Here is a 25,017-nt window from a genome sequence, read left to right as displayed (position 1 = left end):
GCCTGGCGGAAGCCAAAACAGTAATTAAACAATGTCCAATGAGCTGTGACGGTCTGTATGCCAAAAATATTTTTCATGCATTCATACATACAAATAGTACGGTCTATACAGCATTTACAGTCACACAGTACAGGGACCTAATCCCTTGATAACAGTATGGTAAACATTCAGTCCATACAGAACAGTTAGACAGTATGAAGACAGGCGGGGGAAAACAAACAAAACACCCCAAAGCCATAGCATGGCAACTCGGAACCTCGCAGTGAGGCACAAAGGCTGGCTTGACAAAACTGGAGTTACCCTGACGCTCCTAGCTCCGATCTGGTGCCTGTACACCTACATATATATATGAGCGGTGAGCTAAAGCCCAGTGAATAACATAAAGCGTAAAGGGGTTTAAAATGAATGTCCTTACAGTAATGAAAACAGTTCAATTCAATCAGTATTTCAGTTGTTCAGTACAGTAAACAGTCATATGTGGTACATCCATTAGCATAACAGTAATAGTAGGTCTTAAAAGACCGAACAGTAATGATGGCCATCAGTCAGTAAACAGTAGTGGCTCCACGAGGGAACCGACAGAGATCTCTGTAACAGTAACAGTAACAGTAAACAGTAGGTATTAAGGATGCCACAGTACAGTTCAGAAATAAAGGACATACATTCATTCAGTAATACCAGTTCAGTAAACAGTTCAGTTCAGTATTCAAAAGATATCAGTTGAACATATCTTTACACAATTGTTACTCACAGAGTTTGGGCTACAGTATGCTAGAGCGTGTCTCCCCAGTCGCCAACCCTACACAGTTAACAGATTGAACACACACTAAGCTACCCAATTGGGAACGGTAATGACTTAATTCCTAATGCCTCAGTGTGTTCTACATCTATATCCTCAACAAGATGCCTTAAACTAGGCCTAAGAATGCCTAGAATGGGATGAGGATGCAAAGATGTACATTTAAAAGCATTTTCAGAAAAACAGAGTTCCGCTCGAGCTCAGGTTTCCCCGCTCGAGCGAACATGCAACAAAGGTACACGCTCGAGCGTAAACTTTCCCGCTCGAGCTTACTGTAAAAGTACTGGATGGGTGAAATCTCCGCTCGATGCCCGCTCGAGCGTGAGACATGACTCCGCTCGAGCGCCCAATCCTCCGCTCGAGCGGACTGCAAAACAGTGCAGAAATACTGGATGCTCGAATTCTACGCTCGAGCGGCACTTCCTCCGCTCGAGCGGAAGTGCAAAATCTGGAAATTCCAGATTGCACCTCCAAGCCAAAAACCAAGTTCAAAAGCATTAAAACCGATCCTCTTGGGCCCATTTTCTGGAAAACATTTATAGACACATAGAATAACATGATTCAAAACTCAATTTGGGAAATCAAAGCCCAAGGGTGTTTTATTCAAACCCAATTTCAAACAATTTTCAAGAAGAAGAAGAACATGCAAAACATGCATGAATTCAAACCATTTTGAAGCTCCAATGTGATGCTCTAAGGAGCCAATTCTTTTCAAAACATGGTGAAAACATGGACCATTACAAAATTATGAACATGCATGTAACCTTTTGCCATGAACTCAACTCAAAATCCAACAATACTAACATGCATGCAAAGATTGAGCTTCAATTCACCATTAATGGACCAATTCATGACTTAGCTCTACAACTAGACATGAACCATGCAAGAACCAGTTCAAACACAAGAATGAGAAGATGAAATCCTTACCTAGAGCTTGTATTCAAGGTTTAGGAGTCCAATTAGGCAAATCTCCTATGATCTCTTCAAGCCAATTCTCTAGAACAATTCCACTCTCTCACTTCCTCTCTCTCTAGTTCGGTGGTGTGCTCAAAATATGGCTGAAGAAATGTTTTGATAAAGCATACACAAGGCTCAAATATGAGTAAACAAAGGCCTCACTAGATGGCAAAAGTGTAATTATGTCAAACTCTTTAATTGGCTTATTTTAATCTAATTTAATCATACCTAATCGGTTTTCAGATAATTATACTATAAAATTACATTAATTATGAGGATCATAAAACACTGACCAATTCCGGATTCGGCCGCCGATAAGGCCTTCAATTAGCAGTTTAAACATATAAGCATGAACAGATAATCATACAGTCAAACAGATAGAATGCAATTCAAACAGATGTATTCATTTAATTCAGTTTAAATTTCGGTCAGTCAGTTCAGTACTTTAATCAGTTCAATTATCAGTCAGTTATCAGTCATTATCAGTTCCGTTTAGCAGTAATCGGTGATTATCGGTAATCAATCAGTCATTAATCAGTAAACAGCATGAGGGTTGTTACAGTCTCCCCTCCTTATAAAGAGTTTAGTCCTCTAAACTCGAGTTACCTTCATTCTGGAAGAAAACAGGATTCAGTGGAAACAGTTCAGGATATCTTTTGGCCATGTCATCTTCCCTTTCCCAAGTGGCATACACGCCACCATGGTTCTGTCAGTCAACTTTTACTAGCGGGATCTCTTTGTTCCTCAGTTTCTTGATCTGTCGGTTTACAATCTGTATAGGCCGTTCCTCGTAAGTGTAGTCATCACTCAACACTATCCGAGTAGGCTCAATCACATGTAAGGGATCCCAGAGGTAGTCTCTCAACATGGAAATGTGGAAGACGTTATGCATATGCTCCATTTCAGGAGGGAGCGCAACTTGATACGCCACCGGATTAATTTTCTCAATAATCTCATACGGTCCGACGTATCTTGGCGCTAACTTGCCTTTGACTCCAAAACGAGTCTGGCCTTTCATTAGTGTCACTTTCACAAACACGTGATCACCCACTTCATACTCTCTGTCTCGTCTTCTAACATCTGCATAGCTTTTCTGTCTACTCTGTGCAGTTTTTAGTCTCTGTTGTATCAGTTTCACTTTTTCAGTTGTTTCATACACAATCTCGGGCCCAAGCAAAGGCCCATCTCCGACTTCTGCCCAGCAAATCGGAGATCTACATTTTCTGCCATACAATGCCTCGAAAGGCGCCATACCAATACTCGAATGGTAGCTATTGTTGTAGGCGAATTCAACTAATGGCAGATGACTTTCCCAATCTCCTTGAAAATCAAGGACACACATTCTCAGTAAATCCTCCAGAGTTTGGATGGTCCTTTCTGATTGGCCATCTGTCTGAGGATGATAGGCACTACTCAGTCTCAGTTCAGTACCCAGTGCAGTCTGTAGGCTTTGCCAAAACCTCGATGTAAACTTCGAATCCCTGTCAGAAACAATAGACACAGGCACTCCATGCAGTCTAACAATTTCATCAATATAGATAACAGCCAATTTGTCTGCATTATAAATCGTCTTGACAGGTAAGAAGTGAGCAGATTTGGTTAGTCTATCAACAATAACCCAAATTGAATCCATACCTTTTCTGGAGCGAGGTAATCCCACAATAAAATCTATGGTGATATGCTCCCATTTCCACTCTGGTATGGATAAGGACTGCAATAAGCCTGCGGGTCGTTGATGTTCAGCTTTGACTTGTTGGCAATGAAGACATTTGGACACAAAGTCAGCAATTTCTTTCTTCATTCCCGGCCACTAGAAATTCAGTTTCAGATCTTGGTACATTTTCGTATTTCCCAGGTGAATAGAAAATCTTGAGTTGTGGCCCTCTTGCAGAACTCTTCTTTTCAGTTCAGTATCATTCGGTACACACAGTCTTTCATGAAATTTCAGTACATTGTTCTCAAATTTGAATCCCGGTCTCGGTTTAGATTCTCTTTCTCCGATGATCTTCTTCAAGAAGTCATCCAGTTGTTGTTTCTCTTTAATCTCTTCAATCAGTGCCGGTTGAGCAGAAATAGCAGCTAAGGTTCCACCTTGTTCTCGTAAAACAATTTCAATTTCAGATTTTTCAAGGTCACAAAGCAACTCTTTCTGTCCGGTGAGCAAACATGCTAGATTTCCAATCGATTTCTGGCTCAATGCATCGGCAACGGTATTGGCTTTTCCCGGATGGTACAGTATCTGTAGGTCATAATCTTTAATCAGTTCTAGCCATCTCCGCTGTCTCATGTTCAGTTCTTTCTGTGTGAAGAAATATTTTAAACTTTTGTGATCAGTGTATACTTCACATGTCACCCCATACAGATAGTGACGCCAGATTTTCAGTGCAAATACTACTGCAGCAAGTTCCAGATCATGGGTCGGGTAGTTCTTTTCATGCGGTCTCAGTTGACGGGAAACATAGGCAATTACTCTCCCATTCTGCATTAAAACACACCCCAAACCCTTATGAAAAGCATCACTAAATACAGTATACCCATCCGTACCTGAGGGTAAAGTCAAAACTGGTGCAGTCACAAGTCGAGTTTTCAACTCCTGGAAAGCAGATTCGCTTTGGTCAGTCCAGTCAAATGGTATTCCCTTCTGAGTCAGTTGAGTCAACGGTAAAGCAATTTTGGAGAAATCTTTAACAAATCTTCTGTAATATCCAGCCAATCCCAAAAAGCTTCGGACTTCAGTCACATTTGTTGGTCTAGGCCAGTTCACTACAGCTTCAATTTTCTGCGGATCAACAGAAATTCCATTTTTGCTAACAACATGCCCTAAAAACATAACATGGTCAAGCCAAAATTCACATTTAGACAGTTTAGCATATAGTTTCTGTTCTCTTAGGGTCTGCAGGGCAAGTCTCAGATGATGTTCATGTTCTTCTTTACTCTTGGAGTAAATCAATATGTCATCAATAAACACTACAATGAAGTCATCAAGGTACGGTTTAAAGATTCTGTTCATAAGGTCTATAAATGCAGCAGGGGCATTCGTGACTCCAAAAGGCATAACTAAAAATTCATAATGGCCATACCTCGTTCTAAAAGCAGTTTTATCAATGTCTTCCAGTTTAACCTTCAGTTGATGATACCTTGATCTGAGATCAATCTTAGAAAACACTTGTGCACCCTGTAACTGATCAAACAGGTCATCAATACGCGGTAATGGGTATTTATTCTTTACAGTTACCTTATTCAGTTCACGATAGCCAATGCACAGTCTCAGTGAGCCATCTTTCTTCTTTACAAACAAAACCGGTGCACCCCACGGTGAAGTACTAGGCCTGATAAACTTCTTGTCCAGCAGTTCCTGCAGTTGCACTTTCAGTTCTTTCAGTTCAGTTGGAGCCATTCGGTAAGGAGCTTTAGAAACCGGCTGTGTTCCGGGAATCACATCAACAGTAAATTCAATCTCCCTGTCAGTCAAATCCCCTGGCAGATCATCTGGAAAAACATCTGGGAATTCTCTGACTATAGGAATACAGTTCACATTAACATTATCATCAGTAGATACAGTCAGTACAGAACACAAATATCCCTTACAGCCCTTTCTAATCAGTTTCACAGCCTTCACAGATGAAATCAGATACGGGGGAGGTACTACTCCAACCCCATTAAACACAAATTCAGGCAGACTAGGTGGACGGAAAACAACTTGCTTGGTCACACAGTCAATAGTGGCATGATGTTTTGTTAACCAGTCCATCCCCAATATAACATCAAAATGATCAATGTTTAATGGCAGTAAATCAATAAACAGATGCATATCCCCAACAATAATTTCACATGTGGGGTACATATAAGCACATGTCATGGATCCCCCTACGGGTGATGATACGGCTAGCAGATAGTTCATGGGTTCTAAGGGTCTATTCAATTTCCGTGAGAAAGCATGCGATACATAAGAATGCGTAGACCCCGAATCAATCAATACATATGCATTTTGTGTACAAATAGAGAGAATACCTGACACAACGGTCTCGTTATTCTGCACATCTCCCGGTACTAGTGCGAACACTCGGCCTTGCCTCACAGGCTCTTTCCCGGTAGCCTTAGGGTTCGGTTTTGGTGGAGCGTTTGATGCTGCGCCGCTGGCTGCAGCTTTGCTATTGCCTTGAGGAGCAGAAGGACAATCTTTAACCATGTGGCCCACCTTGCCACACCTGTAACAGGCTCCAGATAATTTGTGACAAACCCCCTTGTGCTTGTTGCCACATACAGAGCAGGGCGGTATGAATCCACTCCCTTGGCTGGGGCTAGTCGTTGATCCCGTGTTCTGTTTCTTGTTGGCCGGGTTGTGCTAGCCTTTCTTGAATTTGAAACCCTGCCTTTTACCATGCCATTCAGTTGTTGGTGTTTCAGATTGTTTCACTGCTGCAATGTTCGACTCGGCCATCAATGCCCGGTCGAGAACACCCACAAAAGTCGGTAGTTTCAAAACATTTATCCGGTCAAGTATTGCCACATTAAGGCCACCTTCAAATTTTCTGGCCTTCTTATATTCAGTATCCACCATGTGCGGTGCATAACGGGCAAGTTCAGTAAATTTGGTTTCATACTCTGCAACGGACATTGTGCCCTGCTTCAGCTGTTCAAATTCAGTCACTTTTCTATCCCTGACACACTGAGGGAAGTACTTTTCAAAGAAGGACTCCTTGAACTGAGCCCAAGTCATAACAGTGCTTGTATCGCGGATCAACATCCACCACCTTCTAGCTTCTTCTTGTAGGGTGAAGGTAGCTAGCAATACCTTATTCGCTTCCGAGCACGGAAACACTTCAAATAATTTTTCTGTTTCAAGCACCCAAGCTTCAGCCTTTAACGGTTCGAGGCCTCCCTGAAAGGATGGCGGTTTCATCTTGTTGAATTTATGGGTGAGAGCAATAATATCCCCATCATTCACATTCACATTAGGTTCCGGTTGTATCGGAGGAGGAGGAGGTGGGGGCTGTTGGTTCTGTTGATCAAGTCTAGCAGTTATCAGTTCCATCATTCTTTCCATTCTGGCCTCAGTAGATGAGGATTCAGGTTCATTTGCAGTGTTTGCGTTATCCATTTTCACTATAAGCAGTTATAACAGTTTTAAACACAAGCAGTCATTGTTTCACAGTTTAACACATTAGCATGTATTCAGTCAAAACTCAGTCATAACATAACCACACACTTATCATGCTCATGAGATGCCCTAATTACGTTTCTAGGACACCCTATAGCTCATCTGGACACGTGTGTGCGGTATAACTCGTGGTTAAGTATCGCTCTGATACCACTCTGTCACGACCGAAACCCGGCCCTATGGGTTTAGCACCGTAACCGGCCAGTAATCCGAGATTACCGAAGGCCTGCTGAACAGTAATACAGTAAAACAGAGTACAGGGCCTGGCGGAAGCCAAAACAGTAATTAAACAATGTCCAATGAGCTGTGACGGTCTGTATGCCAAAAAGATTTTTCATGCATTCATACATACAAACAGTACGGTCTATACAGCATTTACAGTCACACAGTACAGGGACCTAATCCCTTGATAACAGTACGGTAAACATTCAGTCCATACAGAACAGTTAGACAGTATGAAGACAGGCGGGGGAAAACAAACAAAACACCCCAAAGCCATAGCATGGCAACTCGGAACCTCGCAGTGAGGCACAAAGGCTGGCTTGACAAAACTGCAGTTACCCTGACGCTCCTAGCTCCGATCTGGTGCCTGTACACCTACATATATATATGAGCGGTGAGCTAAAGCCCAGTGAATAACATAAAGCGTAAAGGGGTTTAGAATGAATGTCCTTACAGTAATGAAAACAGTTCAATTCAATCAGTATTTCAGTTGTTCAGTACAGTAAACAGTCATATGTGGTACATCCATTAGCATAACAGTAACAGTAGGTCTTAAAAGACCGAACAGTAATGATGGCCATCAGTCAGTAAACAGTAGTGGCTCCACGAGGGAACCGACAGAGATCTCTGTAACAGTAACAGTAACAGTAAACAGTAGGTACTAAGGATGCCACAGTACAGTTCAGAAATAAAGGACATACATTCATTCAGTAATACCAGTTCAGTAAACAGTTCAGTTCAGTATTCAAAAGATATCAGTTGAACATATCTTTACACAATTGTTACGCACAGAGTTTGGGCTACAGTATGCTAGAGCGTGTCTCCCCAGTCGCCAACCCTACACAGTTAACAGATTGAACACACGCTAAGCTACCCAATTGGGAACGGTAATGACTTAATTCCTAATGCCTCGGTGTGTTCTACATCTATATCCTCAACAAGATGCCTTAAACTAGGCCTAAGAATGCCTAGAATGGGATGAGGATGCAAAGATGTACATTTAAAAGCATTTTCAGAAAAACAGAGTTCCGCTCGAGCTCAGGTTTCCCCCCTCGAGCGGACATGCAACAAAGGTACACGCTCGAGCGTAAACTTTCCCGCTCGAGCTTACTGTAAAAGTACTGGATGGGTGAAATCTCCGCTCGATGCCCGCTCGAGCGTGAGACATGACTCCGCTCGAGCGCCCAATCCTCCGCTCGAGCGGACTGCAAAACAATGCAGAAATACTGGATGCTCGAATTCTACGCTCGAGCGGCACTTCCTCCGCTCGAGCGGAAGTGCAAAATCTGGAAATTCCAGATTGCACCTCCAAGCCAAAAACCAAGTTCAAAAGCATTAAAACCGATCCTCTTGGGCCCATTTTCTGGAAAACATTTATAGACACATAGAATAACATGATTCAAAACTCAATTTGGGAAATCAAAGCCCAAGGGTGTTTTATTCAAACCCAATTTCAAACAATTTTCAAGAAGAAGAAGAACATGCAAAACATGCATGAATTCAAACCATTTTGAAGCTCCAATGTGATGCTCTAAGGAGCCAATTCTTTTCAAAACATGGTGAAAACATGGACCATTACAAAATTATGAACATGCATGTAACCTTTTGCCATGAACTCAACTCAAAATCCAACAATACTAACATGCATGCAAAGATTGAGCTTCAATTCACCATTAATGGACCAATTCATGACTTAGCTCTACAACTAGACATGAACCATGCAAGAACCAGTTCAAACACAAGAATGAGAAGATGAAATCCTTACCTAGAGCTTGTATTCAAGGTTTAGGAGTCCAATTAGGCAAATCTCCTATGATCTCTTCAAGCCAATTCTCTAGAACAATTCCACTCTCTCACTTCCTCTCTCTCTAGTTCGGTGGTGTGCTCAAAATATGGCTGAAGAAATGTTTTGATAAAGCATACACAAGGCTCAAATATGAGTAAACAAAGGCCTCACTAGATGGCAAAAGTGTAATTATGTCAAACTCTTTAATTGGCTTATTTTAATCTAATTTAATCATACCTAATCGGTTTTCAGATAATTATACTATAAAATTACATTAATTATGAGGATCATAAAACACTGACCAATTCCGGATTCGGCCGCCGATAAGGCCTTCAATTAGCAGTTTAAACATATAAGCATGAACAGATAATCATACAGTCAAACAGATAGAATGCAATTCAAACAGATGTATTCATTTAATTCAGTTTAAATTTCGGTCAGTCAGTTCAGTACTTTAATCAGTTCAATTATCAGTCAGTTATCAGTCATTATCAGTTCCGTTTAGCAGTAATCGGTGATTATCGGTAATCAATCAGTCATTAATCAGTAAACAGCATGAGGGTTGTTACAACTTGCTTCTTTAACTCTCTTTTAGGCCTTATTTTTGCATAGTATTTTAGGCCTATTTTTGAGTTATTTTGGACTTTTCTATAAACTGTAAAATAGCTTTTTTTGAGCCCCTCTTCAACATTGTTGAAGGGCTCTCCTCTGTTTGAGGCCTCCTGCTACCACTTGCTCTTTTATCTCTCTTTTAGGCCTTTTCTTGCATGATAGTTTGGCCTTATTTGTGATTATTTTTGTGGCTTGATGTAAACTGTAAAGTGCCTTGTTTTGAGCCCCTCTTCAACTTTGTTGAAGGGCTCTTTGCCATTTGGAGCCAGATGCTGTCCCTTTATGTTTAACCTCTCTTTTAGGGCCTCTTTTTGCATGATAGGTTAGCCCTATTTGTGTTCATTTTTGAGGCTTGTTATAAACTGGAAATATGCATGTTTTGGGACTGTATTGCATCTGTCTTCACGCTTCATGATAAAATAATGCATGTTTTGTATAGCTGTAGGCCAATGCGTATGCCTAGTTTTGTGTTTCGGGGCCATTCCATGCATCGGGTGCCATGTTTCCATGTTTTGGGGCTGTTTAGCATCATATTTTAGTGCTGAAATTTGCATGTTTGCATACCATATTACATGCCTTGCCATGCTTTGTAGAGTGGCATTTGTTGTCTTAAGTTCGGTCCTCGGTTTGCGTGCATGCGTGCGCATACTTCGAGAGTCTCATTTTCATCTCATGGCTACTGATGTGAGTGTGGCTGAGGTCCACTCATGTTGGTGTAAGTCCATTGTGCATTGTGTATGCCATTTCATTTCATAGCATTGTGTATACTAGGTTGTATGTTAGCGCATTGTGTATGCCATGTTACCTCGTGCATCGTGTATGCCATTTCATAGCATTGTGTATGCTAGGTTGCATGTTAGAATTGCATTCATGCATGTCATGCATATTGCATTGTGTTTGGGATAGGAGTTAGCCCGAGCACGGGAAACGGGGGACGTTTCATACTTCGAGTGATAGAACGTGTCTCAATTCCCAGTCACCGACACTCCGGATTATCCATGATGGAGTTTAGGTCTTGTTGTGTTTATATGTGCATTCATTTCATATTGAGTTGTGTAATTCGACTCCTCGGCCATCATGTATCGATATGCGTGATTGGTGGCACGAGGATCGAGGATTACACTCCCCGAAGAGTAGTCATGCATACATATGTGAAAATACTTTGCCATGCCCCTTTGTTGCTCTCTGTTGCAGCAAATCAGAAATCGACAGCCTTCCGGAGCTTGGCACGCATTCCAAGAACAATTGCAAACAGAGACAAACCGGGGCATCGCGAGGGATTCTCCGCACAAGGCAACCCGAGTATGCATCATTCATCACCCGGAACAGATTTGAGGCAGTCCTTGGCTTGCATGCCAATTTGTTACTTTCCTAATTTAATTTGTTAATTAATTAGGGTTTTGTATATATTTGGACTGTAATTATTTGGGACTGTATATTATTTATTCGGACCCTCTGCGCGAGGGCAATGTTGTAATAAGTGTGCGTGTGTGTGTGTATGTCTTCCAACCCCACGTCTTTCTCCCTTTTATTTACCTGCTCATGATGGTTAGATTAGGGCATGTTTCAATTAGCATACAGTATGATAGCATGTTTGCATTCATTCATCTGTTTTGCATGCACCGGGCTCGGCGCATCATACTAACTGCATTGTATTTCAATTCCAAGTTGAATACATGTTAGCTGTAGCATTTCATATGCCATGTTTAGAATAGCCGAGCCTGCTATAGTTGCACTTTTGCATGTATTGCATTAGGCATGTCTGTATAATTAGGATCATGCATGGATTTCTAATTAGCTTCTGTTTTGGCTTGGAGTACTCGGTAAGTTTTATGCTTTAGCATCCTTGCATGCGTGTGAGTGACTGCCATGATAGCATGCTTACTATGAGGCTAATTGCTTATGTGATATAACTGCCTGAATGCCTGTGGGTGAAGGTTGGATTATTTAAATTGGAACAATTCATCAAATGTGTGTTTTAAGCCCACTAGATAGTGGCAAAATCATATTTTCTAAGCCCACCTGAGGGTGGCAAATCCACATCTTAGCCTACTTGCGGGTAGCACCATCAAACCACTTTCAAAAAGAAACATGAAATGTTTTGTTCCAATTCAGACGATCCAGTCTATACTTGTATGCTGTGCGCATCACATAGTAAATTTAGGCTAATAACCGGAATAAGAACGCATAATGTTTTCAAAAATAGATATCATGGTTAGTAGAGGCCGATCTTTGATTGGGCGAGCAGGGGTGCTCACGAAGTGACCTTCCCCAATCGTACCCAAGTTCCCGAGCCGAGGCAACTTTGGTGATGACGGACACGTGGCCTTAGGCAAACGAGTCAGGGTTTCCTAAATTTTCCCAAAATAAAATATTTAGGTGGCAATTCTGTATTTGGCAAAGCAGTCCATGTTTGGCCCTTCTTTCAAAATCTGTTTTCTCAAAACGATTTGCCGGATTTGGACTCTTTGGTTCAGATTGAGAACCGTGACAATTTGAGTCCGAGCTGTAGTGACCCCAATACGAACAGAATGGGACTCACCCTCCCGGGGCGTTCGGGGACGTCTACAGTTTTTCTCTTCAGTTGAATCAAAAAAAAAAATAAAATATCACATTGTTGGAAAGTGAAGCATGAAAAAAGAACCTTGAGGAAAATGCAGTTGACTCATCTCCCTTTGTTACCCCCTTCTATAAATACTGGTGACACATTTTAACTCCTATTTGACCAACACTCGTAAGGATCTCCTCCTTTGCAAGGGTTCCAAACAAATATTAGTACAAATCTCCAGTGAAATAGATGATTAGGATAAACTTCCTCACAAAAACCAATGCCACAGCAGGCTGCTCTGTATCAGCACCAAATTGGCGTGAAATATGAATGACCCGACTAACCGTATAATTATTTACTTGTTCATTTTTGTTAATGTCTAGAAAAACCAGAGTATGAAGATTGCATTCTACTTACCTTTTCCCCTTCAATATATGGTAGTTGTGTGTTAATCTGGGTAGTCTTTTCAAAATTGGTGATACTTGCAACAATAATGCTATAATAACCACATTTTTATACTACTAATCATCTCATGTTTTATTATTGCATTAATAATAAACAAAAGTGGTGGGACCTTTTAAACCAACACAATCATAACACATGAAACGGTATACAAATGCGGTCATTCTAGCATTATAGAACTCGCAATCTAGATATAGGTAGTCCTTCAACTAGTAAATGGTATACTTGGTTCAAAGTTACACTCCCCACACACTTCATGAAACTCAGGACATGGATTTAGCTCCAATTTCTATTGGCATAAATTAAACAGTAGAAATAGTAGATAGTGATGCATCTCAAACTAATAAGCATATCATGTAGGGCAAATTTCACTTTACACTCTATAGTTTTTGTCATGTGCAATTTATCTTTCTAATGTTTGAAAATGATCACATAATCCCCTCGTGGTTTGTAGACTAAAGTGTACCATTAGGCTCATTGGCGATTTAATGAAAACACTCCTGTATTTCGTTATTTGTTTGGAAAACAAAATGCACTTTAATCCCCTGTGTTTTATTCTATGTGCGATTTAATCCTCTGTGCTTTATTCCATATGTGATTTACCCCGTTGAAATTTAAAAATAAGTATATAACCCTCTTATGTCTGTCACGTGTTTCACACTTTTTGTTAAGTTAGACGGAATGTTTAACGGTGTACTTTTAGTCCACAAATCACGTGTGGATTATGTGGTCCTTTCTAAACGTTAGGTGTAAACTGCACATAACCTAAACTATAAGAGGGTAAATTAGCCTCAAACTCAGGTGACAAAGTCTCCATCCCCTAATAAGCATATCATATCCTTGTACTCACTATACAACCCAATTATCCATATATATATATATATTTTTTTTTGGTGAACTGGAACTAATATAAATTAAGAAAGAAACCAAACCAAATTATGCATACATATATGTATATAGTAGCTCAACTTTCCTATTAGGATCTTAACACCCTCTTGGATCTTTTACTACAAAACAAAACGAAAGAGCACTTCCAAAAGTAGTAGAAAAGTATTCATCATAAATTAAAAGAAATAGGTATACATATCTACTTCAAGATATAAACAAATGTTTATGCATCCGTACACACAAACACACATCCCAAATCCAAAATGCATGTGAACAAGCACATGCAAATATGCATACATCATTTATAAAGAAAATCTCATTAACCTAATGAAGTCATACATACTAGATAGAGGAAGAAATTCTAGAAATGTTAATACAAGGAAAGCAATCACTAAATTATTACAAGCAACCACACTAAGAACAAGTGAGGTCAATAAAATGCTCATAGACATCATGTGGAGCAAAATATGACAATGAAAAAAACTCCTATGTACCAAGAAATCCTTAAAATTATGCTCAATTGCAAATCTCAAACCAGGAAGAATCTAAGAAGTATGAATACGGATACGGATATGGATACGGACATAGGACACAGCGATTTCAAAAAAATGAAGATGCAGACACAGCATGGATGCAACAATAAAATATGTTTTCATATATTTTTATTTGCTATCTAAATTAATATTACATGCACAAGCAATCACTATTAACAAAAACTAACTCTAATTTTATTTTATTAAAAAAAAAACACACTTTTAAATTAACACTTACAGTTTATATCTTTTTTAATGGATGATCTATTAAGTATTTAAATTTAAGAAAAAAATAATAAACATTCAACATTCATCAAAAGCACTAAAAATTGGGAAAAGAACAACTTGACATGCCTCTAGTGTGTCTTTGACATGTCCCTTGAAAATAAATAAATTAAATAAAAGGACACGTCATGTAGTACTAGTGTGTCTCATATGTGTCCCCGAAATATCCGTGTGTCCGACATGAATACGACACTTATTTTGAAGTGTCGGTGCTTCATAATGATTACCATTTGGTTATAATTGCATTATCTAGAGTGGTAGTCATGCAAAAACTCTTTCCATGTCTATGAGCTTTTAAGCATGCCAAACACATCCCATACTCTTATGCGATGTCATACTCTTATGCGATGTGTTTGGCATGCACTCACTCACTATCCTAAGTAGTCAAGTTTACTATATAAAATATGCACAAGATTCTCATTATGCATAAAAGGCTCTAACGTTAGTTTCTAAACACTATTTTATTCTAAAATAAAACAAGTTTTTAAGAATATAAAATATGGTTGTGTTCTACTATGCTTAGCCATGAGAACTAGATAAATCCGACAGTTACATACCCACACCCCACCCAAATCCATGTAACATAGCTAAGGAACAACCATCAAATATGAATGTATCATGCCGAAAAAGGAAGCTTTCACCATTTGGTAGGAATCACTTACAAAGAACTAGGGGACCTAGAGATGTATAATCAATAAAATGTACGCACAAAAAAAGAAGAAAAATAGATTCGAACAAGCTCCATTTATCTCATGAATACCTTAATTTAGTGTTAGCAACAATGAAGCTATATTTCTAACAAAAGTACAAGAACCTAAGGACACAACAAATACCACAGGCCTTGATTTAATTATGCAACCAATGAATCACTTACACCATTCAATCAAAAACCACTAATGTGACCTAACACCCATAAACCATCAAATAGTACACCAAATGATCCAGGCCTGTTCATCAAATTACAGAGTTTTGTTGGTCACAAATTCACAATTCAGCATACTGCATCTGCGTATATAACATACATACATGCGTGTCTTCTCTGTATGTGTGTATGTTGAGGATTTCAGAAAGAACAAGGCCAACAAAGGGGTTACAGTCCATAAGAGCATCTCCAACACTTGACCAATTTTTTCATCTGATTTGATTCCAAATTTGAGTAAAAAACTTGATTTGATATGAACTACTCTGATCCTTTCATCAAAATCTTTTTAAAAATTCCTCTCTTATCCCAAAATTTTCTCTTCATCAAATTTGATGATAAAAAATCATCTCCAATGCTTCATCTTTTTAAAAATCATCTCCAATTCTCAATTTGATGAAAAAAAATGTCTCCTTTGATTTGATGAACATTTGATGAAAGGCTTACACATGAATTTTGAGCACTTTTTGAAAAGGTGGAGGATTGGAGATGCTCTACTTTCACACAAATTTTAGTAACCCAGAAACAAAAGATCAGAGTAGCAAACAGGACATGAAAAATCAAAACTAAAAATATTCATACAACCCTCAATTTATTTATGCAACCCATTCAACAAAAAAACAAACACATCTGACCCAACAACACACCATAATAATCCATCATCAATCACATCAGTAGCAGACAGAGGTTCCAAATTTCAACAAAATTACATAACTTCTTCTCATAGGGTTAATTAAGGAATTCAAGACACAACACGGCCAACAATGGGGTACTTAGCTTCGAACTTCTTCTCCCAATCGTTGAGAACGCCGATCTCCTTCTCAGAAAGGCCATCGAGAGAGGCACAGACGTCTTCCTCGTTCTTGCTCATCTTGGCTAGGGCTCGGCTCGCGTCCTTGCCGGCGAACATGCCGTAGGGGCCGCCGGGGCCGTAGAAGGATTTTCCGGCGGTGACATCGAAGATCCGACCCCTCACCGCCATGTAAATCGGCTTCGAGGGGACTGAGCCGTCGTACTGGTTCAGTTGCTGCAACGTGAACTCCATTGATGCTCGCTCGCTCGATCGAATAGATTCGATTTTCGAGTGGAGTGAGTAGGTGAGAGAATAATGTTTGACGGCCCGAAATTAGGGGTTCGAATTGGCTCAAAATCCAAAACGACATCGTTTTGGGTTTTGATTTTTTTTTGTTTTTTTATTTCTTCCTTTTCTTTCTGTCTCTTCGTTGAGTTGAACAAAGTTGAGAGAGAGAACACAGAGGCGAGAGAGACATCGTCGCAGCTCGTCGGCGTCCCAGCTCGTCGCTTGTCGGCATCGCAGCCCCGCCTCCACCTCTGCCTCCGCCCGCCGCCGCCGCCACCTCCACCTCCACCTCCACCTCCGCCCGATTTTGTTGGCCCCTTCTGTCTAGTTCTCCTCCTCCTCCTCATCCTCCTCCTTCTTCTTCCCTCTAATTTCGAGTCAAATTCGAGCCCCTATATTCGGGCTCTGTACCATTATTGGTAGGTGAGATGAGAAAGAAGACAAATTACAGAAAATTATTTAATAATCCCGTAACATCATACTTACTTGTAAGGGAAAATTATTTACAAGTCTTATTCGGGAGACTTGTCCTACATATGATCCTATTAAAAAATTTATATTCCCATAAGTTTTATGGGAAGTTTGTTGACACATTTACCCTAAATATTAGTTGTTAATATCATAAATAAAAGTAAAATCATATATAGGAAATTAAATGTTACTATAAATCATATATATATAAACGTAACATAACGTGACACCTACATAAACGTAACGTGACACTTATATATAACGTGACACCTACTTAAATGTAATGCGACACTTATGATCTATGGCAACATTCAATTTCCTATATAGGAAATTGAATGTTACCATAGATCATATTTATATGAAACGTAACGTGACACCAACTTAAACCAGCAACATTTTCACATTAAATTTTAAAAAATAAAAACTCATTAAGTTTGCAAAACGTAACGTGACACGTTACGTTACGTTTATGTAGGTGTCACGTTATGTTACGTTTATATAAGTGTCACGTCACGTTACGTTTATGTAGGATCTTGTGAAATACATTCCTATCTAAATAGGACTTGAGACTCTATAAGAAATTACACAAGACTTAGCCTACCATAAGTGTCTGAAAAAGGACTTATAAATAAGTCTCCATACTTTTAACTCTCGTATTATTCTTTTATCTCAACATAAATTTTGAGCATTTATCCATCTCTATCAATCAAAATCTTATAAAGCACTCTGTGTCTATATTCCGAAAATACTAAATAATCTCTCCAAATTACATAAAAGGGTAAATTACAATCATATTCTCTGAGATTTACTTAAATTATAAATTACCACTGTAATTTTAAAAATTACATTATGCCTCATCGGGGTAAGTTTCCAGATTATAGTCTCCTCGCTCAGAACGGCTAACAGGACATCCTGGTGATCTCTGCAAGGGGCGCTGCCTTGGACCTGCGGGAGACTAAGGAGGATTTTCCTGTAACAAAAAAAAAAAAAAAACATTATGCCTCCTAAGATTTCTAATTTCATAACAAATATATCATTTTATTAATAAATCATTAAGTTAATTAACAGTTTTTAATAATGTTAAAAATTTATTTTAATTAATAATTTAGATAATTTTATTATTTTATAGGTAAACAGTTAGAAATTTTATTTTTTCAATTAATTCTATTAAATAAAAAATTATGACAGGAAGGTATTTGTAATTTTTCAAACTACAAGGAGCAATTCGTATTTTAAGCAATCTTCAGGGGATATATTTGTACCGGTAGTGCTACGTAGCTCGAAACCCGTGGCTCGACACCAAAATGACGTCGTTTTGGTGTCGATTTTTTTTTTCTTTTTTTTTCTTTTTTCCGTCTTTTTGTTGCAGAACGAAGAAGGAGATGAAGAAGAAGGGAGAAGAAGAGAAGGAGAAGAAGGGAGAAGAGAAGGGAGGAGGAGGAGGAGGAGGAGGAGGAGGAGGAGGCCATAAAAATCTGTTGGAGGAGGAGGTGGGGCGAGGCGGTGGCGGAGCTTCCACCTGCGACGATCGGTGAGGAGCAAAGGTGCTGCGACGACGACGCCAACGGTCTGAAGCTGCGACGATCGGCGGCGAGGCGACGGCGGTGGTGCTGCGCGACGATCTCCTCCCTCCATTCTTCCTCTCCCTCCTCTCCCTTCTCTTTTTCCTCTCCCTCTTTCGAGCCAATTCGAGCCTCCCCTGTCGAGCTACGGCTCATTTCCGTATTTGTACCCTACATGAAATTTGTAAAACAATTCGTATTTTAAGCAATCTTCAAACGATATATTTGTAATTTACCCTACATGAAATTTGTATTAATTACGTACTTTTCCTATGTTTTTCAATCTATTTGCTAATAATGCCTAATGTTTTTTAAATGACTTTTTGTTAAGGATGAGTAATGAATATTTGAACCGATCACACCGATCAAATTGAATCGAACTGATCTGTTATATTTTGGACAGATATGTGATGACGAGCGGATAGTTATGGATTGATTTTTTTCAATCAGCCTAATTTTGGACGGATGACGGATTTGAAATTCCTTTGATCGCAACCGAACCATCAAACCGCAAGCACCATTAGTAATTTGTAAGATTTTGTGTTTTCAATTTGTTTAGATATTTTGTTTGTATTTTCAATTGAAAAAGAGTTTAGATATTTTGTTGTGTTTTCAATTTGTTTTCAATTTAGAAATCTTTTTATCAAATGGAAATGGTTGATATTTGGTATTTTTGTTTGTAAAATATAAGGCTTAATTTTGTCTTTTTAAAAAAAAATCAAATTAAATAGTTTTTGAATAAAAAAAAAGCAATGAAATAGTTTTGATAATGCATGATTTTCTTATATGTATTTATTATTAATATTTGATAATTTACTTGATAATTTTTTTGTTATGTTGAGTTGGATTGTCATAAAAAAAAAAAAAAAAATGTTGACAAGCTGTTATATTACGTTCAAAAATTGTAAAAGTTTAAGCCGCTAAACCAATTCGCATCTATTCATCAAATCTGCCAATCCGCTTAATCTGCATTCGTCAATTCAGTGGACGGATACGGATTGATTTTTTCTAATCCGCCCACCCGATAGATGGATGGCAGATTAGATATTTTTCGACCGCAATCGAACAACGAACACCCCTATTTTTTGTTAACATATGTTCTTATGGCACAGGTTAAGAAGATATTAAATGAATATATTTATATCATTTTATATAGAAAATAACATAATTTTAAAGGTTATCTTAATTAAAATTTGAGTTAATTACCTAAAAATCTTATTTATAAATGTTATAATAGCTTAGGTCATATCTAAGATTTTTTAAACCAATAAGCTCTATTTAATAAAACTGAGAATATTATCAATTTTTCCCAATTTTTAAAACTAATAATATTATCAATTTTATATAGTAGTGTTCCAGATAATTGTTTCATTAACTAATAAAAAAAAGAAAACATGAGATTAAAACGTTTTTGACTTTCTACTTATTAGTTTGATTCAACTATTCAATAAAATCGAGAATATTATTAGTTTTTTTTATAGGTTTAAAACTAAGAACGTTATTGCCAGATCAATTTTCCACCATCATGCTCCTTTATAGACACAAAATTTTCAGTTTTACATCAAAAAAAAAAAAAAGTTTTTTCAATTTTTTCAACACATAATTTTTTTGTGTGTGTGTAGTTTTTTCCATTTAAAAGTTTTAAAAATCAAAATAAATGTCAAATTATCATATTCTTTTATTAATAATAAAAAATGACGAACAATCATTATTTGAAAGACAATTCTGACTATTAATTAAAACTTGAAGATCTAAAAAATCTGAATTAAAACTTAATAGAATATAAATTCATAAATTAAGACTTGTGTTTTAAATTTTTTATATTTATAATAAGACAAACACTTTTTTTTTTCTTGCTTTGCACCCTTCTCTTCCCTGGTCTTTTATGCCTCTTCACTTTTTCTTCAAATTTAATATTTTATATTATTTTAGTTTGGTGAAAAGAAAAAAAAAATTAAATACTATTATTTTCATATGATATTTTAAATTCATATATATATATATATATATATATCATTATTTATTTTTTGCAAATAACTTTAAAAAAAATAAATTCTAAATATTAAATCGAATAAAAATATTTTGCAACTAAAGTTTTTCAACATTACCTACATATATTTTGGTGGGGTTCTCACCTTATTAAAAACCGTTAAAAAAATAAAATAAAATAAAAAATATAAGATAGTTTCTGTTTCTATTTTTATTTTTAATTTTATCACACTATTTAGTAGTTGTTAAAAAAATTGTCTTAAAAAAACAAGGGTACTTATGTCCATATGGAAAAAAAATTAATTATTAAAAATCATCATAATTAATTTTGAGTGTTGTTATTAATATCTGTCAAAATTCTTTGGACCCCCTTTTTCTTTGGACTCCCACCCTAAATTCTAAATTTTAATAATATTTTTTTAGACACCCCCACTTATTACCAAATCTACCCATATTCAGTGGTGTTTGGGAAGTTTGTGTGTTGGGTTTTTTTTTTTTTTTTTACACTAAAAGACAAACTTTTTGGAAAATAAAAAAAAATAAATCTAAACAAAATATCACATCCAACCCCATAATCATTTCACTTTTTCTCTCACATCACATCTAATCACAAAAAAATCCAACTATCTTTCCAAACACCAAATTTTTTTTATCCAATAATATCCTACAACTAAAAAAACTTACATAAAAATCCATTTCCCAAACACTCACAATATTTCCACAATCAAATGCACACCCATCCAATTTTTCATACCCTCTCATTTCTTGTTACTTGACTGTCTGTCTCCTTGGTTTCGTCTCCTCTGCACCGACCCAATCTACCCATTTCTTACAGAGTGCTGCTGTTTCATTGCTTTTTTTTTTTTTTTGTCTTCTCTGTTTCTTACAGTCTTTTGCTAGTGGTGGAGCTACACACAACAAAGCTGTAGACTTTTGTTCAGTTTAATAGTGTTAAAAATAAAGATTATATTCGGTTCAATAGTATTGACTATTTGCATTAATGTTCGGAACTTATTTGTTGAATGAAAGGATTATATTCAATATTGTATTACCGAACACAATCCTAACAGTCGGCAAACCAGTACCGAATAGCTCAAACAAAAGAAGAACGACTGAAAATGACCGAAAATATTAATGTAAGACAGATAAACTTATGAATGGAATGCCGATCTTATTAGAATTGTTATCCTCGTCCTCCATTGCTCTACACTGTGAAATAAATTAATGAAGTATACGTTATACTTGAAGCAAAACTTTCTGTTTCAATAGGGTTGATGATGGTGATGAAGATGACACATTTAGGGTTTAAGATGATTATGAAAAATAATAGATTTAGGGTTTATGTTGGTTGGTTATGAAGAGTAACAAGTTTATGGTTCACAAATACGGAATACGTAGAGTTGGTGTTAGAGTTAGAATTGGTAGTGGCGGTGGGAGTGGGGGTCCAATATTACAGAGTATTAATTTTTATTTGATAGGTGGGTGTTCTATTTAATAATGTCTTTTAATATAATTTTACTTTAAGTTATAAATATAATAAATATATATATATATATATATATATATAAATTAAGAGGTCCAAAAAATTTTAACAAGAGCTAATAATAGCACTCTTAATTTCTCTCTTACCTTTAAAAGTCATTTATTACTTTCTTAACCTTTGTCCTTAGGGAATAATATGTTGCAAATTGCTTATCAAATTATTTTGACTTTTTAAACGACAAAGTTATCTTTAAATGAAATACGACATTAATTCACTTGCGGTGCGTTTGTTTTGCACCATAATGGTATATTATTAAAAGTAGTGTTTTTTTCATGTTTAAGTGGCACGTTATAAAGATTTTTTTTTTTTAAGAGAGTCACGTCAGTATGTATATTTTTTAATTAAGTTCTACATAAATTCAAACTTAATTTAAATTATACTAACTTTACCGATTTTATATGGACTATATTTGATAGATATTTATTTTTCATATATTTTTCATGGTAAATTGAGATAATCCACAAATCTAATACTAATTTTGTGTTTCACATTTTTCTTCTTAATTCTTTCAAGGGTATTAGGATTTTTTTTTTAATACTAAATTGCCTTTTTTTTTTTTTTTCTTTTCTTTCTTTCTTAGTTTCCTGTACATTATTCTATATCCAATACCAATTTCATATTATTCAATATTATGGATTTGTTGTTTAAATTTTATAGTGATTCTGTATATGAAATTATATTTCATTTATTATATTGTTTTATATAGTCACAACTCATAGAAAGAAAACTTGCACAACAATAATATTCTTGAGGAACCTTTAAAGTTTGAATTTACTGCCTGAGTTACTTTTTCAATTATTGAACAATAAATTCTTTTATATTTTGACATTATATTATAAATAACTAATCACTTCACAAACTGAGTTGTATCTATTGATTGTATATTTTCATTATTTTTTTCTTTTTAAGTTTAGATGTTACGTGATTATTTTTTGATTAGCTGTTTTTGAATTTCTTTTGTATAATTGATATTTTAATTTAATTAAGAGTGTTGATATAATTTTAATTTATACATATTTTATTTTCCAAATGAATATAAAAGAAAATTAAATAGTTAGAGTTACTTTTAATTTTATGTTATTAATTCTTCTTTTAATTTAACTATTATTTTTAATATCAAAATAAGTATTTATTTTACTATTTTATAATTTAATATATATCATAAAAAATTATTATATGTTAATTACACTTCTATAATATGATAGAACTAAAATTATTAAAATACACAAATAATTTAACTAAAATTAATAAATATAAGTATTCAAATAACAAATATATAGAATGATAGCGTCAATATTATCAAAATAAATAATTAAAACCATGCTTTAATTTTAATTTTAATTTTAAATTAAAATTAAAACTATTCTTTTATAACATACATTGTACCATCAAATATTTTTTTTTAAAAAATCTATATAACAATGGAATGGTGAGTTTGAATGTTTCATATATTTTTGTCCTACGTGGCATTCATTAACGGCTGAGATGATTCTTGACTCGAGATCAGATGGTCAAAATGTGTTGTTAACCAAAATGTGTAGTTCTTAATGCTTTGGTTTCCCGCCCATGAAAAGAGTACCAAACACACCTCAGACTCTCATTTCCAGCCGTCCTCCATTCTTTCTCACATCTTTGATTTCAAAATTACAACTCCTTCTCCGTCTCAGTATGTGATGGTTTCGATGGCTTCGATTCAAGCTTAGGGTTTCTTTTACCGTGTATGTTTGGGAGAGCTACACAAAAATTTCCTCAGGGCAGAGAAAGTCCTAGAAAATGGCGAGAAACAGCGCATAGGGCGAGAAACAACACTCCAGCGCTTCAACCGCCTCCACCTCCCCCTCTGCCGCCATTAGAGTTAGATCCAGACCCGATCCTTTCTTGGTCGTTTGCCGATGCTTCAGCATCGTAACCTCTGCGGCTGCCATTCTCTGCATCTCTGTCAACATTCTCTCTGCCATTCGTTCCTTCAAAGATGGATTTGATGTATGTAATCCCCCCTCCCTCTCTCTCTCTCTCCCTCTATATATATATATATATGCCTCTGGATTTGTATGTAAATTTATTGTTTTGTGGATATTTGTAGATATTTGATGGCATATTTCGGTGCTATGCAGTTGTGATTGCAATGTTCGTGGTCGTTGCCGAGACAGAATGGGGATTCATCATCAAGTTCTGGAAGGTTTACTTTCCAATTTTGGATTTTAATTTGTTCTACGAAATTTTAATCTGTTAGAGATTCGAGTGTATCCTTCACAAAATTTGTTAGAAATTTTAATTTTAATTTGAGTGTATACGAAATTTGAAATTCGAGTGTATACGAAATTTGTTAGAAATTTTAATTTTAATTTGTTAGAGATTATGTATCTGGATTCTGGATCAATTTCAGATTTCACTTTTTCATACTATCCTTCACAAGGTGATCTTGGTTGGTTACATGAGATTATAGTGGAAATTTTACAAATTTCATAAAACCTATTCACTTGCTATCTATGTTGACTCATATAATCGATAATTTTACATGAAACATATCGTCATAGCTTACGCTGTAGTTATTGGTTTTGCATGCCAAGTTTTGGGTAAAACCTTAGCTTGGAAACCCTTTGGTTTATCACAAAGCTCACATTATCTTGGATTGATTTCAATCAATTATTTGCAGGTGTTGGAGTATTGGGTTGCTAGGGGTATACTGTAGATCGATAATGGCTCACATTTTTTGTGTGTTCCTGTCATGTGGCCCCTGTTTATGAAGATTCTGCATCAACTTATGGCCCCTGTCTGTAATGGCATTTTGTAGTTTAACAGGAACACACAAGAACACACAAACTGCCATAACTTATGGCCATTATAGATATTATAGATTCTGCATCAACATAACAGGAACACACAAACTGCCATAACAAGAATGTTACAAAATGCCATGTTGAGTTTGCTTTGAAATCCTTGACTTGGGTTCATTTCTGTTTATCATCATTTCTGGTTCACGGTTTATTCATATCATCTGTGCAAGGTAAGATTTCTGTCTCTATTCCCCTTCTCTCTCTGTTCCCCTTCATTGTCTTCTCTTGCCATTTTGCCTAAAAATATCATAATAGATTAGGACCATTAAAATGTCATTGATTGAAAAAATATCATTGATTGAGGGGCAAAAAATCTGCTGATCAATATTTGGTTCTCTTGCTGTTCATTTTTGTCATTTTCA

General features: G+C 36.5%; 2 protein-coding genes across 2 annotated transcripts; one reads left to right on the top strand and one right to left on the bottom strand.

Annotated features, from left to right (window-relative positions):
- Positions 1–15,747: 15,747 nt before the first annotated feature.
- Positions 15,748–16,302, bottom strand: MAPR2 (membrane-associated progesterone binding protein 2). The gene has a single exon (XM_028196346.2). It carries the CDS (start codon positions 16,215–16,217, stop codon positions 15,915–15,917), a length of 303 nt encoding a protein of 100 aa, XP_028052147.1. The 5' UTR covers positions 16,218–16,302; the 3' UTR covers positions 15,748–15,914.
- Positions 16,303–22,011: 5,709 nt separating this feature from the next.
- On the top strand, positions 22,012–24,510 carry LOC145805191 (uncharacterized). The gene is made up of 4 exons (XM_082900249.1): positions 22,012–22,038; positions 23,613–23,801; positions 23,902–23,997; positions 24,475–24,510. The coding sequence occupies exons 1-4, from the start codon at positions 22,012–22,014 to the stop codon at positions 24,508–24,510; spliced, it is 348 nt and encodes a 115-aa protein (XP_082756375.1).
- The last annotated feature ends 507 nt before the right edge of the window (positions 24,511–25,017 follow it).

This window comes from Camellia sinensis, chromosome 13, assembly GCF_055761805.1.
Source record: "Camellia sinensis isolate YWXY chromosome 13, ASM5576180v1, whole genome shotgun sequence".
In the NCBI taxonomy this organism is placed as follows: domain Eukaryota; kingdom Viridiplantae; phylum Streptophyta; class Magnoliopsida; order Ericales; family Theaceae; genus Camellia; species Camellia sinensis.
Note: the sequence above shows the minus strand (reverse complement) of the source record. Positions and strands in the feature narration are given on the sequence as shown.

What these genes read in the sequence shown, in the direction of transcription:
- MAPR2 (XM_028196346.2), bottom strand. Translation starts at nt 16,217, where the DNA reads ATGGAGTTCACGTTGCAGCAACTGAACCAGTACGACGGCTCAGTCCCC.
- LOC145805191 (XM_082900249.1), top strand. Translation starts at nt 22,012, where the DNA reads ATGAAATACGACATTAATTCACTTGCG. An exon ending in ACGACATTAATTCACTTGCG is followed by an intron (nt 22,039 to 23,612) that starts GTGCGTTTGTTT and finishes AACAGCGCATAG; the next exon opens with GGCGAGAAACAACACTCCAG. An exon ending in CCTTCAAAGATGGATTTGAT is followed by an intron (nt 23,802 to 23,901) that starts GTATGTAATCCC and finishes GGATATTTGTAG; the next exon opens with ATATTTGATGGCATATTTCG.